This window comes from Poecilia latipinna, unplaced genomic scaffold, assembly GCF_001443285.1.
Source record: "Poecilia latipinna isolate Pla-1442-1.1 unplaced genomic scaffold, P_latipinna-1.0 Scaffold390, whole genome shotgun sequence".
Taxonomy (NCBI): domain Eukaryota; kingdom Metazoa; phylum Chordata; class Actinopteri; order Cyprinodontiformes; family Poeciliidae; genus Poecilia; species Poecilia latipinna.
In genome coordinates, this window is record NW_015113006.1 from 332924 (window position 1) to 348779 (window position 15856).

Sequence of the window (15856 nt, forward strand, 5' to 3'; positions counted from 1 at the left end):
CTTGTGTTGTCTCTAATATGAACTCAGTCTGTCAAACTGAAATTACTGGCGATTGTAGAGTCATAAACCAAGAGAGCTGTGATAGTTACGACTCTTAGCAGTGTTACGCAAACTTTTTCGAATCGAGGACCACTTAACCTATTAAACACTGATGAACCACCTAATTTGAAATTACCCTGCAGTAACACATCTTAATATATGCAACCAGAAATGAAAATATCAGTCTCTTAACTCATTTACTGTTGTCGTCTTTGTACATCTTAATGATGAGACGAAGGAGAAGTGTGGTTCTGTTTTGTAAATGCGACAACTAAACCATGAACAAGTCAACTCGTTTCAGTCATTTACAGATTCTGAATGTGTTGATTCTATGCTTTCCAATGATGAAAAAAACGTGGAAATAAAAAAATAAGTTGTGTTGTGTGCATTTTTTATTTTAGGGCTATTTGTAATTTACAACCATAATAAAAGAAAAATAGACTTCTGTATAATTAAATATAAAAATTACCCACCATTTCTATCAATTGTATTTATCTATTGTATTTATTTGACGATCAAATAATTTTTATTAAATAAAAATAATAGCTGTTGATGTGGGAGGAAAGCATTAGCTAACAACGTCGTAAAAAAAACAAACAGATCACCAACTGAGATTCGTTTACGGCATAAAGCCGTTGAAAAGAATCGACTCGCCAGTCCTCTGATTGCATTTATTCCTGCCGTTGTTTTCTTTCCATTGGTATCTTCAGTTTTTCTTTGGAGTGACTCGGTTTTAAGCCATTTATCCATTATTATTTTTAAACACTGTCCTTTGCTAAGCTAGCTGTAGCGCCGCACTTTGAGCTGACGTCACGGCAAATAAACGGTCGATTTCATGCAGTACCTCGAGGACCACCAGGGGGCGGCCGCGGACCACCACTTGCTTCATCATTTGAACACCTTATGGAAAAGCGACTTATTCAAACCTTTCGAACCGAAAAAAAAGCATCTGAATTTGTGACATCATCGCAAAGTCACAAAACAATCGATAAGAACAGAATTGACACCTTTTCAGTAAAAGATTAATCATTTATTGTCTCTGTTCATTAAATTGCTCTACAAATGAGCAACAATTAAAGGTTTGGCACTTGACTCTCTAACACTACGCATAAGGTTCTGCTAAAACATTCATCATGACCATTATTAATTTCTCGTCTCTAACCCTGTTAAGGTTATACAGTGTGGTCTCTTGTACCGACTCTTTATGAGGCGTGACAACAGAGTCAGAAACAAAAACAGCGATCACTTGCGAGTATCTTAAAGATTATCTGTGCAAATACCTCAATTTGAGATAGGACATGAATCTAACACACCTGCTAGTTCAAGAAAGCATTGCATAATTAAAAAAGATTAAAAACAACCGTTGTTTATATTAGTTATTAACATGATCATCGTTAAAGTTACATTTTGTTTAAAATAAAACAAAGTGGAATTAACAGTGTTAGTAAAACTAGACCATGTTTGGGTTAGTTGCATAAGATGTTCAACATTTTTGAATCGCAAATCTGAGCAGTTTTCTAAGTTCATGATGTGATAATAGTTTACTGAATGTTGTTACAAACAGGAGGCTGTTGTGCTTCTACGTATTTGTGACTTGTCCTCATGAGTCCAGACAGACAAAATGCATTTTCATGCAAACACTGGCTTTCTTTTAAGAAGAACTGGAATGAGTAGTGTTACAGAAAGGACTCACTTTTACTATTCTAAGACATTTTTTAACTCAAGTCTTCTGTTTTTTTGTTAGAAGTGAGGGGCATCTACATGGACCGTAACAGTGAACTCACGGCAGTGCAACCAGAGTGTTTACACACCACACATCTGAACTGCTGAACTCTCAGAGGTTTTGTAAGGCAAAGACACGAATGCTATCAGAGATGAGCGAGTCTGACGCGCATCCGGCTGAGTGACTGGAATCGTACCGACACTTGGTGAAATGCTTCGTAGGTGGTCTACTGCTTTTGGTCCGGAGACTTGTCTAAGACGTTCGCTTCTACGACGATGGCAGGGTTCTCGATGTCCGCTTTGCTCTGGACCATCCGCAGCTCCAGCTGGGCCGGGCTGGGCTTCTTCCCAGGACCAGCCATCTCTGCAGGACAGGCGGACACACGGTCAGGACTCAAGGACTGTTATTCTCACATCTGCATGTTTGTGGTACAAAATTCAGACTCAAGTCCCAGTTTAAGAAATCTAATAAAACAAAATGGAGACAAACAGAAAGCCTGAAGAAACAAAAACAAACCCTACCAACGGCGTAAGTGATGGTCCTCTTGATGACGTGGTGCATCACTGAAACCGTTTTTTCACAGGCAGTCTGAAGAGTCGAAGCACATGCGTGTTACACCAAGATGCTACTTATTTTACAGTCAGGACTCAGGAGTATTTCACTGAAAACGACTAGTACCTTCAGGTCGTTGGGGTGATGGTGAGTCCAGGCGAGCAGCATGGCAGCAAACAGGTCACCCGTCCCCACAAACACGGCGTCGACTTTAGGGATGTCCAGGCAGATCCTTTGGTTGGTGCTGGTCCCATCGGGTTTCCCTGAGGAGGACACAGGGTTCTGATGAGCAACAACAACAAACCTTGAACAAGATCTATAATGAATTGTGGTGCTAAACCGTTCAGTCATTTATAAACCAACAGTATTTTAAAGTCTGTTCTCTGAGCTGCAGGGAGCCAGTGTAGAAACTTTAAAACTGGGGTGATGAGCTCCATCTTCCTGGTTTTAGTCAGAACACCAGCAGCAGCATTTTGAGTCGGCTGCAGCTGGAGGATTGATTTAGACGCTGCTGCGGTAATCAATGCGACTAAAGATAAACGCATGGAAGAGTTTCTCTAGATCTCGCTGAGACATCAGTCCTCTAATGTTCGTCAGGTGGTAGAAGGCCGACTTTGTAACTGCCTTTATGTGGCTCTGAAGGTTCAGGTCAGAGTCCATCACTACTCCCAGATTTCAGGCCTGATTTCTGGTTTTTAGTTGTAATAAATGAAGCTGTGCATTGATTCTGGATCATTCCTATTTAGGTCCAAAGAAAATAACTTCAGTTTTCAGGCTGGGAGAAAACTGCAAACCAGCCGAAACACTGAGTTCCTTCAGATCGAGGCTAAAATCCCCCACATGCTTAGACTTGACTTTTGTTAGCAGTAAGTGGAACATTGATCAATATATGTTATCAAAAATGTTCAGAACTCATTTTTCTTGTTGTGTTTTGTATGAAAGACAGAACTGATTAAAAACTTTACTTATTTTCTGGCTCCCCAGTGCCACCAGGAACTGGTCTCCCTGTCTAGAGGGCAGATCGGTGCTGGTGAGGACGACCGTGTCCGGACCCATTTCATGAAGCAAGTCCATCACCTGCAGGACAGAAACACAAATACAGCAAAGAGGAAATGCTGAGGACACTCAGAGTCAGCTAGTAACTAGCTACATTTACTCAGTTACATTTACTTTAGTAACTTTTTTTAAATTTACTTTAAGGACTGTTTTTTAACTACGCTGTACTTTTTACTTTTACTTCAGTAATTTTATTATGAAGTATTTCTACTCTTACTTGAGTAAAATCTCTGGATTTTCTACCCATTGAGTGAAAAACAAATGCATTTTAACCAAAAATTCACCAGACTCAGACACACACAGCTGCAGTTCATGTTAAAATTTTATACGTTTTTTATTGAAAGAAACTGAAACCCTGGAAAGGTTTTCTTTTACCCGATGTTGTTACGTATATGACTTATTGTCATTTTGGTTTTTAAAATGCTAAAATCTCCATTAAACTTCATATGTTGTTCCTTCAGTTTATGTAATTTTTAAATATGATTTGATAAGTTGCTCAGTACTTGAGTAAACTTTTTACCAAATACGTTTTTACTCTTAATTGAGTAATTTCTGGATACTTTTTACGTGAGTAAAGATCTGTTGAAGTTGTGCTACTCTGAGGATTCTCACCTGAACAGCATCGTCTTCTGTGTTTATTTTCCTCCCAGTTAACAATCTGATGGAGCAGAAAACCAGACGTCTCACTTAGGAAACGTGTGTCACTGTTTGCTCTGTGGTAACAGATTAAAATTAACTTACTCCGCTTCAAACTGGTTCGGGGTGAGAATATCCGACAAAGGCACTACTTTGTTCTTATAGACGGGCAGCAGGTTCTCTGGGACGTACTGACAAACACAAACAGAAAGTATTTTTAACAATCATCATTACATTTCACGGAGTTTGTCAGATTTCTTATATTTCAATGAAAAAAAAAAGGAGCATGGATAATTGGTAAAGGCTTCGTACCATAGCACCCTGGTCTCCCATAACAGGATCACAAACTGAAATAAAGCCAATATTTGTCATCAGGTAATAAAAAATAAAACATCAGTTTTACTGTTTTGAACTGGAAAATGTTGCCCACCATACACCAGGCTGGGATTTGCCTTCTTTAGCTCCTGGATGATATCAACCACCACCTCCAGGAAGGACGTGTCTCTGCTGTACCCTGAGGGAAAAACACATAAAAACTTTATTATGTCAATCTGACTGCATTAAGCATTTATATGTTAAAGCTTAATATTTATACAGACTGTAACTCAGCTGTTTGTCATCTACATGGTGAGATGAAACAGTGGCGAAAGGAAAAACGACACAGAGCAACCATTTTACATTTATGGTGAATAAAAATAAAATAAAAAATAAAATAAAAAATACGAATTAATAACTAGTAAAATTAGACAAATTTGAAATTGCCAAACAACAATGTTCACTTCAAAAATGGCTAAAATAAACACATTTTATTGTCAGAAACAGATATTGATGAGTAAAATCATGTTTTTAAGATCTATTCCCATGCTAATGCACACAAAGGTTTATGAACTGTATCAGGCGTTTAATTGCCAATCACTTTGCTTAAAAACACACAAGTTAATATCAGCAGTGTTTGCTACAGAGATCAAGATAATGTCATGGAGCTCCATAATCAGACTGCCTTTATCTGGTTTAAGTTTCTAAGAAGATTTATTCAGAAACCACAAAAAGACTGATCCAAGCAAAAATATGTACCACAAACATCAGATTAGTAGCTGTCAAAAGCATTTAAATTTAGATTTTGAGCTCGCTGGAAATAAATACAGATGTGGCATTTGTTAAAACCAAATTTATCTACAGCTAAAGCTGCAGGTTGTTTTGGTTATGCTCACCCATCTTCCTGCAAAAACAACTCAAACTCAGATTTTAACTTTAATATGGAAAAAAAAAAAGTCTGTTTCCACTGATGTTTTCCTTCTACTGTTCCTTCCACTTTGCAATGATTAGCTGCTATAAATAAAAACACATTTTATGCTTCAAATTGTTCTTTTAAACCCACCTGTGAGAATGTAATTGTACTGGTTCACTTTATTAAGCTTGATTCCGTCGTACAGCACATTCAGCTCCTCAGCGGTCAGCACCTGTCCCTTCCAGTGGGCGTAGCCTGAGCAGAAAGGTCAAAGGTCAGATTGTTGTTTTAAGGAAGAAACAACCTACAGCTGAAAAAATGTCCAAAACCAAACTTATTTCTGTTTTTTTAGCCGAATGAGGCCGACAGGATTTGGTAAAAGCATATGAAAACATTTTAATTGAATGTCCTGCGTGTTTAGTCTTCCAGGGTCAAACAGGGCCTCAGCACTGACTGAATGGGAACATTGTTGTCTGGAAACCAGTTCTGCTTTTCCTTTGTTTCCTGTTCACCCTTAACCATCAACAAACCAGAAGAAGCTGTTCTGATTGCAAATGCTCTGGGACAAAACAGACACACAAAGACATGAACTTGGCATCCTGCACACGAAGCTCGACACTGAGCCAATAGATCAACTCTATAAGGAAACTCACAGCAAAACGTGTGCTGTGCTTCACAATGTTTACACATACCAGGAAGAACTGGACACAAAGATCACAGCTCATTAGTTTACATGAAAGCTTCAAACATAAGAGCTTCATCTTTCCAAGGAACCGATGTTGATTTTACTTCAAGTAATTCCAATGTAAATGTCTCTAAATCCTTTGAAGGAAGCACATTCTCCACATATTTTAGCACATGCAGCTCAGAAAATAATCCCATCATCTCTGCATGTGTCCTTCTCATTTCACCAGGCTTTTGTTTTTCTTCATGTGGCTCTGAGCAACGTTTTTCCAGCCAAACTGGGTCCCGAAGGCACCAGATATCTGTGGGAAATGGAGAGCAACGCATTGTTCCCCACTTGAGGCTGCGCCGGTTAAAAGAAAAGAAAATGGTTGACCTTTGATGTGAAGAACTCCTCCTAAAACTGTCTTTAAATTCCCTAAACTTAACTCCACCTTTTTTTTCAGCTGGTGACACTAGTTTTCAAAACGCAGGTGAAACCTCAAAAAATCTAATTCAGGCATGAAGGCAAAAGAAAAATGTTAATCTGAACAGCCACAAATGTTTGATGGATGAAGAGTAGAGTTGAGTGGGGTTGTGTGAAGTACTTATGAGCAGTCAACATATTACCTGCAGAGGAAGTCAGAGGGACCCTTGTTTTAGAGAATCTGTACCTGCATTTCCATTACAAATGAGTGTAAACTTTGTAAATTTTCCAGTAAGGTCAAAGAAGAATATAAAACACAATTTCTATTAAATAAGAAACGCAATTAGAATCACACGTTAATACGGAACAATGCTGCGCCATGATCCTCCATTTAGTTCCTGTCGTCTTCTTCTTTGTGGTTTGCAAAACTGGCAACATCTCATTGTTGATCAGAAATAAACCCATTTTGATACAGCCAAAAATCATCTCATCGTAAAACCAAAACCTTTCATCGAAAAACGAGTTTGTTCGAAATTTCCATGCTTTCATTGAGCGAATTCATTTTCAAAATGTTAAATTGTGCAATTATGTGGTCATTGTAAAGAATTAGTATTTCAGTCAAGCTAACAGCAACTGAAACCAGGCTGATGTTTCTTTTTTTGTCCTTTCCAACCAACACAAGGAATTATTGAAATTATTTTTGTTTGGCTAGGTGTCTTTAAGTCATCTTTACTAATATGAGTTGTATTATATCAGATAATAAACCTAATCAAATATTAAAAATATTGAATATTCATTGAACTCCTATCCCGAACTGCACAGCATTCTGGGAGATGTAGGCAGAGGAAAGGCATTAGCTGCTTAACCTCTCACAGCTAGCTAACATATGGTGCATTCACACTGCAGTCTGAAGTGACCCAATTCCAATTTTTTTTGGACATAATGCGACCTGTATCCGATCTTTTCATGACAGTCTGAACAGCACAGGTCGGATTCTTTTCGAATGTGACCCATATCCGATACGTATCCGATTCAAATGCGACCTAACGTCCAGGTCGCATTCATCCGAACTGAACGTCACTGATTCTCAACAAATGTCACTATTCTGCATCCTGATACGCACAAGTGGAAAGAAAAACAACCATGACAGACCATATGAGAATTAAATTGTTAATATGTTTCTCCGGTCGGACAACAACTTCAAATATGTAAGCTAAGCTCCACCGTTAGCCTCCATGTTTACTTCCGCAAACACTGAGCACTTCTTCTATTTATGGCAGTTGGCACTGAGAACGCTGACGCTATTGCGCCCTCTAGTGCGCATGCGGGACACTTTCAGGTAGTTTGCCCGTTCACACTGCCGAACAAATACAGGTCGCATTTACCGATTTACGGTCCCGGCAAAAAAATCGGAATTGGGTCACTTCACCCCCCCACAATTTCGGTTACCTAGCAACAACCTATGGAGTAGCAAAAAGCTTCTATTCCCCCCATCCCCTAACTTTGGTTACCTAGCAACAACCTGCTGAATAACTGGCGCAGCAGCAGTTTAAGGTTTTGCCACCATGAATCATAACTGCTTAAAAATAAAAGAACAGCAGCAGCGAGGAATGAAAACGAGATACAATAGGAAATGTCATGGCTCCAGTTTTGGCAGTAGTTCAGATATTTAAAACAAAAAACCTACTACATAACGATCAATATCCACTAGTATATAACTCTTATATAGTATAAAAAATGTTAAAATGAACTAAGAGTGGATTATAAAGCTGAACCAACTAAATGCTTCTGTTCTTGACCATTAATATGGACAAAATAAAAGAACTTCAATGATTTGCTATAGAAAAGTTAATAAGCTACAGGGATTCTTTCAAGCATGTACTTCAGGTGACAAGGCAATTTGCACCTTTGAACCGACGTCCCAAGTCTAAACTTGGACAATCCAGTCAACAATTTCAGATAATTCCTCGTCAGTGTGTATGCACCTATAATCCATTTACGTTCTGAGAGAAGTTTTCCCCCTAATAAACATCCTTTCGCTAAGATATTTAATGCTTTTCTTTGATGGGACCAAATCTTGATGGGGTTTTATCATTTTTCAAAGTAAGGAGGAGGCGGTTCTGAGAATAACCATTAACTTTAACCCCTGACCCTGATCGCTTTCTTTAAAACGAACACGTCTTTGACAGTAAGACAGTAGAGATCAACTCTGAATCAGACATTAATCATATATTTTGTCTAAAATCTAAAATAAAATAATGCATAGACAGATTTCTACAGCTCTTTATGTATTTTCTAGGAAAAGATATGAATGGAAACCACCTATGTTTTCTTGGAAAGTTTTATTTTTTTTCTTTCATCCTTCATTATTGATCCTTCTTCTTTTTAAATCTTTGAGAGGATTAAGATTTTGGTTTGGCCAGAAAACTGGTTTGTCTCCCTGAATAAAGAAAAGATGGGCATAGCAGTCCAAACTAGTAAAAGACAAGTTAAGAAACTCCACAAAAACATAACTTTAGCAGAGAATCGAGTTTTACATGTGCTTTTGGGAGAGTAAGTTATGATTAAGATGGCTGGAGTCCCTCTCTTCAGTTGTCTGAACCACATTTTGACCCAGACAACAACAGGCTTCTGGGAAACAAGTGGGCTGCAGCCAAAAACAACTGAGTGGGACCGTCTAGACTTTCAAGCAAAACACATTTTTGCTTGTTTTACTGTATTTAAGCAAACATGTCAGATCCTGTAAAGGAAAAAATAAAGCACAGCTTTGGAAAAGTATGAATACCTCTGGAACCTTTTCACATCGTTGTCATGCAAAAAACAGAAAGTTGTATTTAATTCATTGGTGTTTAATGTGGAAACAAAAATATGAGTTGCATTTTCTTTAGCATGAAGGAAGAAGCTTACATTTTGCTAGCAGATTCTCCTACCTTAGCTATTGTTCTTTGCAGCTCCTCCAGAGTTACAATTGACATCTTAGTAGGTCATTTTTTTCAACAAGAGCTGAACACGTATAGAGAACAAATTAAACACAGCCGGGGTAATTAGCTGACATCTGAAGGCAGATTGTTGTCCTGGATTTAATCTAGGGGAATGGGAATACACAAGCACTCCACACTTTTCAGATTTCAAAAAAACTGAAACACTGAAAAAAGTGTGGATACTTTCCACTTTACGTTCATGCCCAAATAAAACAGATTGAAGTTAGTAGTTGTAATGTGACATAATGTGGAAAAGTTGAAGGAACATGAATACGTTTTCAAGTTACACAGTCAAATGTACTGTTTTGACATCTTAAATATATTTTTATTTTTATAAAAGGGACTAAAACAAAACAACAAAGACAAGCAGCTGAATTTTGTTCCCAAATGCTTAATGGTGTAAAGGATGAGCACTGAGGATTTGGTGAGTATTAATCAGCATAGGATGGAGAATGAACTCAGCTAACGTCTTAGATAACTTCTCCTTCTAATTATATGTGAAAAACCAAATCTGGAACAAAAAGGTCATCAGTAGCAACTGCACTGACATGCTGGCACAAAATGAAGACAAAAAGTAAAAAAAGAGGGCGTAACTTGTTTGAACAGAAATGATTAATTCCCTAAGGAAAGTCGCAAGGCGTCTCTGTGAAGGGAAGACAAAACCAACCTGTGTGATTGGAAAACTGCACAGAGTTGATGGAGTCCACTTCAAAGCCCAGCACCTGGAAAAACAGGAACGATGCAGCGGTGAGAGTGGAGAACAATAAGGCTGACCTGGATCGGTGTCTTAATTTCACTGAACTGTGAGAACAGTAAGCCTCAGGATCAAATTATGTTTCCTACGAAGAGGTAATTCCCAGAGAGGCCAAACATGAAACAGACAGTGAATAGAGAAGACTCAACACACAGCATCCAGCTGATTTAGACTTCTTTAAAGTTAGACATCATAGGGAAAATATTAGTTTTTAGCCACCATGGTGATACAGAATCCATCTGTCATCCCTTTCAAACTGTATTTAGTAAATACAAATTACTAAATAATTTGTGATGGGCTGCAAGAAAGTAAAGAGCTCAAAGACTTTAATGTTTCTAGAACCATACATGTTATATTTTTTTCTTCTTATGTATGATTTTCCATATGTTGTCAATATTATGTTTTGTTATTTGAAATTGTTATTACCATTTCACTTCTTAATAGTTTTTAGAGCTATCTAGGGAAACATGCTGCAAATTAGCTCATAAGCATCATGATGCAAGCCGTTTCATTCAGTTCGTCTATGTTCCTGTTAAATAAATATAATTAATCAAATAAATAATTTACTTAAGAAACAAGAATAAAATATTTTCAGTCCAATTTAGCATTTATTAACTCAAAGGTCAGGTTCAGCACCTAAAAGCTGCATCCAAAATTTTAATTTCTGGCTTATATAGTTATACAGACTCTGAAGTCTATATAACTTCAGAGTGATTTGCAAGAGAACTCGTATTCCTTGATTTTTTTCACATTTTGTCCAGTGAAGACTGAAAATTTTGATTTTTTTTTTTTGGATTTAAAAAAAAAAAAAAAGAAAAAAAAAAAAACACGTTATAGGCTGTAAAAAATCTGAAACTAGGGAGAAGGCTCAGCTTGCACCAATACAACAATCGTAAACATCCAGAGCTGAGTAAATTCATGTGCTAAAACGGACTAGTCAAAGTCCACACCTAAATCTAATCAAGAATCTGTAGCAAGACCTGAAGCTGTCTGTTGACAGGCAGTCTAAATCTAATGTGGCTGAGCTTGATCTGTTTTACGTGGAAAAAGTAAAAAATGTAGAGCTCTCTAGATATGGAAAGCTGGTTGAGAGTACCCAGAAATACTTGCTGCTACCATGGCAACAAAAGGAATGACTCAGAGGGGGTAAAAATACATGCACTCCACACTTTTCAGAGTTGTATTTGCAAAAACAAATGCTTAACACAGAACAAAATGCACTACTTTGTGTTGGTCTATCAGTTGAAATCTAAAAAAATTAAGTTTTAGTGGGGTTAATGCTTTTATCAGGTAGTAATATACAAATTAATCTAACGTTTTAGGTGTCACTCTGAATAAAGGACCTGTCATAATTATAAAACCGGCCTGTGATGTACATTTGTTCAGTGCTTTAGTTCCGTGTTTAAAATCAAATTAGTTGCGATAGTGTCTAACAAATTAAGTCTCCAGGGCTTTCTCTGGCTCCTAACACAACACTTTCTCATTGTAAAACGGATATTTGAGCGCAGGGTGTATTTCTTCTTACCTGTAACGGAAACGTTGCCGACTTGTTCCCTACGTAACCCCTGACAACATGACTCTGGATAGACAAGACCCGACACTCCATTACCGTGGTTTAAAAACACCCGAGAGAGGCTGCGGACTTATTTCAACCTAAAACCAGCATTTAAAGCCGAGCGACACGCTGAAAGTTAGCAAATGAAGAGTACACCATTGAAGGGCACAAGCCGCCGTAATGCTGCTGCTTGTGACAGTTTTTTTCTTCAGGCAGCTGAACGGACACCTAACGTGAGGAGTTCAATGAGTGGAAACAAAAGTGGGAGACGAGAGCTTCGAGGCAGAGAAGAGCTCTTCGAGCGGTAGTTCAGGGGATTTTCGAGTCGCAGTTGTGGTTAAAGGCTAAGTAAGCGGTTAATGTCTTACATGAGTTTTTAATTAGCATAAATCTAGACGGCTTATGAGACTTAAGCTTAAGACTAGTCTGAGAGGAATGCTAATTCTTCTGTCGAACCTCACGAAAGGTTAATAAAATGCTGTTTGGTGAATCTCAAACCACAGTCCCTTTGTCTTGACTGGATATTAAATGATTATTTACATGGTAAAGTGTTGTTAAACTCAAAATAATTAAAACATATTAAGTCATCACATTTTATTGGTTTATACATGCCCTTACTTTTCTAAGTGCTTTACACAAATGCGTTTAAGATGTACATCGTTAGCGGTGCACCGTCTCCAACCATAAATTTCCATGTATGATTGTCAGTTTCCGTTTAAAAAAAGCACTCATGCAAATGTGATAATTTTCAAAGATAAAACATTTGCATATATCATTCCACCATGTTTTTATAGATTAAGTTGTTTTTAGACAAGAAGTATGCCTCTCACATAGTTATAAAATGTGCTGAATGTGATTTTATGTCAGTCTCATCCACAAATGATTGCAAAAATAGTAAAAAAAAAAAAGTATGTTTTTTAAGATAATTCATATTTGCAGTGTATACAAATAATTTGGCTTTATGAAAGATGGACTTGGCAGACCTTAATACATGTCCCATGAGGACCACTTATCGTTACTTTTGAGCTATTTGCTCTTTATGTACGCTTTTCAAAAGTTTCTTGCTAAGCAGCAACTGCGTTTTTGACACTGAGGTTTCTCTGCAGGTTGCTGCATTCCTGTTTAGGAAGAAATAGCAGGAAGTTACATAACAGCCATTACTTGTTCAATAAAATATGCTGACTGCAACTTACTGAGTTTATTATTACTTGTAAATTATCATAAAGTGTAAGTACATACAGTCAGTGTAACTGCAAAGAATTCAAAACTCATCTTGCTGGGATAAAAAACAGAAACATGCAGTGAGTTGTAAAAGTATTTTTTTACTTATGTTAAATCAGGTACTTCTTTGTAAAATAGCATAAGATCAGTCACATTGAATGAAACGAGTCTGTGAACATCAGTTTTCAAGTTTTGCCAAAGATTCTCAGTTGGATTTTGGTCTCATTGTAGCTCCACAGTTCAAAAAGTTCACTCTTTAAATCATTACATCCTTCTTTCACATGTTTCTCTGACTCCTACATGGTTTGTGTGACTTATATGCATGTGGATACAACTGACAGTTATCCTGTAAACAGATTTTTCATGATTATTCCATAGACTAATGCTCTTTTCACCCAATTTGACACTTTAGGTGAATAATGGCTATTCCTTACAGTTATGCTATACTCCTTCCATTTTCAGTTTCACATTTTTGCAAGGCACTGTAAAAATATACATATATTTTTTTTAATACAGTTGTACACCAAATAAAATGTTCATTTAAATCCTGTAGATGAATCCATGTAACCATACACGGATTTTGATGTTATGCAAGGACACATCGTAAAAACAAATAAAAAATTGTTTAACCTTGAATAATAAAAGTTCTTATTGTTTTTCTTAAACCCTAACATATCAATCTGACAGTAGATGTGCATTTAAAATGATCGTAATCAACAAAAAATGTCAGTAACCGCGTCTTCAACTTTTGGCCTCAACATCTGTTGTGTTATGTTTCTGTTCACCACTAGAGGGCGCAGGAGAACCGAGGTACATTGAGCGTTTCAATGAAAAAATTTTTATTTAGCTAAAACTCACACAGAGCTCTAAGTGCGCTGGAATATTTTTTATGCATGTTCATTTCAAGTTGATTACTTTGTAAATAGGAACATTAGTCATGATTTGAAGAAAAGAAACTAGTTTTATTTAAACAAGTCACCCTCTTTCAAAGCAAGAAAGTGTTTTGGTCTTTGTCCTTTATTCAAACACTTAGCCATTGTATGGGTATAGCTGTGATTTCACAATCTCCACTTAAAAATAACATTGAATCATATGGGGTTGTTTAACCTGTTGAAAGAGTATATAAAAACAGATGGGATATTAAAAAGGTAAAAGAAACCTGGAAGTTGTCAATCATGAGTGTTCTGGACTTCTGTTTGTTTCTCATCAGTGAGAGAAAGAATGGAGGTCTTGGTAGGAAATGGGGGAGACTTTAAAGACATGCAGGTGATCATGAATGACCCAAACACAAAGCTTTCTGCCCCCGACACCTGGGTGAGGAGCACAGAGGCCACACAGAGCAGAGAGGGAGCCAGGTGGAGGAGCTGAAAGCTAATCATCAGCAGCATGCCTGCAGGGCAGCTGCAGCACAAAACCTTCACAGAGGCTTGTTAATAACATTTCCCTCACTGTGAACCAATAACTACTGTGTGTCAGTGTATTATTCTTATTCTAGATGCATCTCTGACATTTATGTAAAACAGAAACTAAATTAAACTGCAAATTGCAACCATTTTGGAAATAAATTATGATTTTTTTTTTCAATATGAAAGACAGAATGATTCTATTACGGGCCTGTGCATCACAATCCAAGAAGATTGGAGGATTAAGGTTTATGACGACAGCGCAGAGTAATAATCCCTGTCAGTGTTAAGCAGTTATAGCATCCTCTACTGAGGGTCAGAAGAGGAAACGGGACCCAAAAACGCATTAATTTAATCAAAACAAGGAGAAAAACATGGAAAATAAATCACAAATACATTAAACTTTAAACACAGACATTAAAAGTATTAATTTGCTTTATAGAAACAACACTCGATGAGGCAAAATATTGACTTTTAAACTGCAAAAATAAGAATATTTAATTAAAGTAACAAAAGATTTCTTCAATAATGTCTATTTTATTTATTCAGGTTTTAAAAAGTTTGACTATATAATAAAAATAATTTGTAACGAATGAGATTTAGTAGAAGAAAAAAAAGTAATCTTTTGATAAATAGAGGAGGCTGTTATCTGTAAACACAATGTTACAACCACAACCTTGTAATCTGTTGTTATGTATGCATGGAGAGTAAAATCATATTTATCTTTTTTCCTTTTTAATTGTAACTTGCAAAAACATCTTAAATTACTTAATATAAGGTAATCATGAAGAACTGGATGACAGTTTGATTATTAAGTTAGCTAAAATGTCTTTTTTTACAGTGACTATTCCATGTCAAATTCATTTTAAAAGATGAAGGAATGACACAACATCCAGTCTAACTTTCATGTTGTAAGACAGAATTCAATATTGGATACCATGTGTGTAAAAGAAAGAAAACACTATGTATTTGGACTTTTGGCAATTTAAATCACTAAATTACTTGAGTAAATAATACTGGAAATCAGTTGTCACAATGTTATCTTAGTATTAAGCTACACGAGATACTGAGTTGTAGTATTATTAGCATACTTGGCTAATAATGCTTAGCCTGGCAATGCTAATCTCATTGGTTTTTGACTTGCAACTGTAGTTTAATTCTACTGGATGTTTTGTCAACTAATGATTCTAGTTTTGACTTCCAGGAAAAGCAGAAAAGATTCTGATGGTAGAGGAGTTGAAATCCCGCAGGGATGGGAAAATCTGTCAACAGGACGATTATTAGTCATACACTCCACAAATCTGGACTTAATGGAAGTGAAAAACCACATATGAAAGAAAGGCATAAGTCATCTGAAACACACAGTAAGCATATCATAAATTGGGTCAGTAAAGACCAAAAATGTGTTTCTTTTTTGTTCGAAACGCAACGCATGGGGGAAACACAAAACTCAGAATCCCCAAGTAGTGAAACATAGTGGTGGCAACGTCATGGTGTGTGAACACATTTCTTAACCAGGATCGAAAAAGCTGTAAAAGGTTGTGTAAAGTTGGATGTACCTGCATACAGAGTTATTTTGGAACCTGTTAGAGTCCGCAAGACTTAAAACCAGATCAGA

At 36.9% G+C, this 15856-nt stretch overlaps 1 protein-coding gene across 1 annotated transcript; it reads right to left on the reverse strand.

Annotated features, from left to right (window-relative positions):
* Positions 1-1047: 1047 nt before the first annotated feature.
* pdxkb (pyridoxal (pyridoxine, vitamin B6) kinase b) lies at positions 1048-11839 on the reverse strand. The gene is made up of 11 exons (XM_015037062.1): positions 11585-11839; positions 9973-10027; positions 5385-5489; positions 4437-4520; positions 4319-4353; positions 4112-4197; positions 3983-4028; positions 3280-3391; positions 2441-2577; positions 2284-2350; positions 1048-2125 (listed from the first exon to the last, which is right to left on the reverse strand). The coding sequence occupies exons 1-11, from the start codon at positions 11663-11665 to the stop codon at positions 1989-1991; spliced, it is 945 nt and encodes a 314-aa protein (XP_014892548.1). The 5' UTR covers positions 11666-11839; the 3' UTR covers positions 1048-1988.
* Positions 11840-15856: the final 4017 nt, after the last annotated feature.

Bases quoted from the DNA above. Each gene is read 5' to 3' on its own strand.
- pdxkb (XM_015037062.1), bottom strand. From the start codon at position 11,665: ATGGAGTGTCGGGTCTTGTCTATCCAGAGTCATGTTGTCAGGGGTTAC. The intron at 5,490-9,972 runs GTTGGTTTTGTC...CTTTCTGCTCAG, and splicing joins GCAGTTTTCCAATCACACAG to GCTACGCCCACTGGAAGGGA. The intron at 4,198-4,318 runs GTACGAAGCCTT...TGTGTTTGTCAG, and splicing joins TGGGAGACCAGGGTGCTATG to TACGTCCCAGAGAACCTGCT.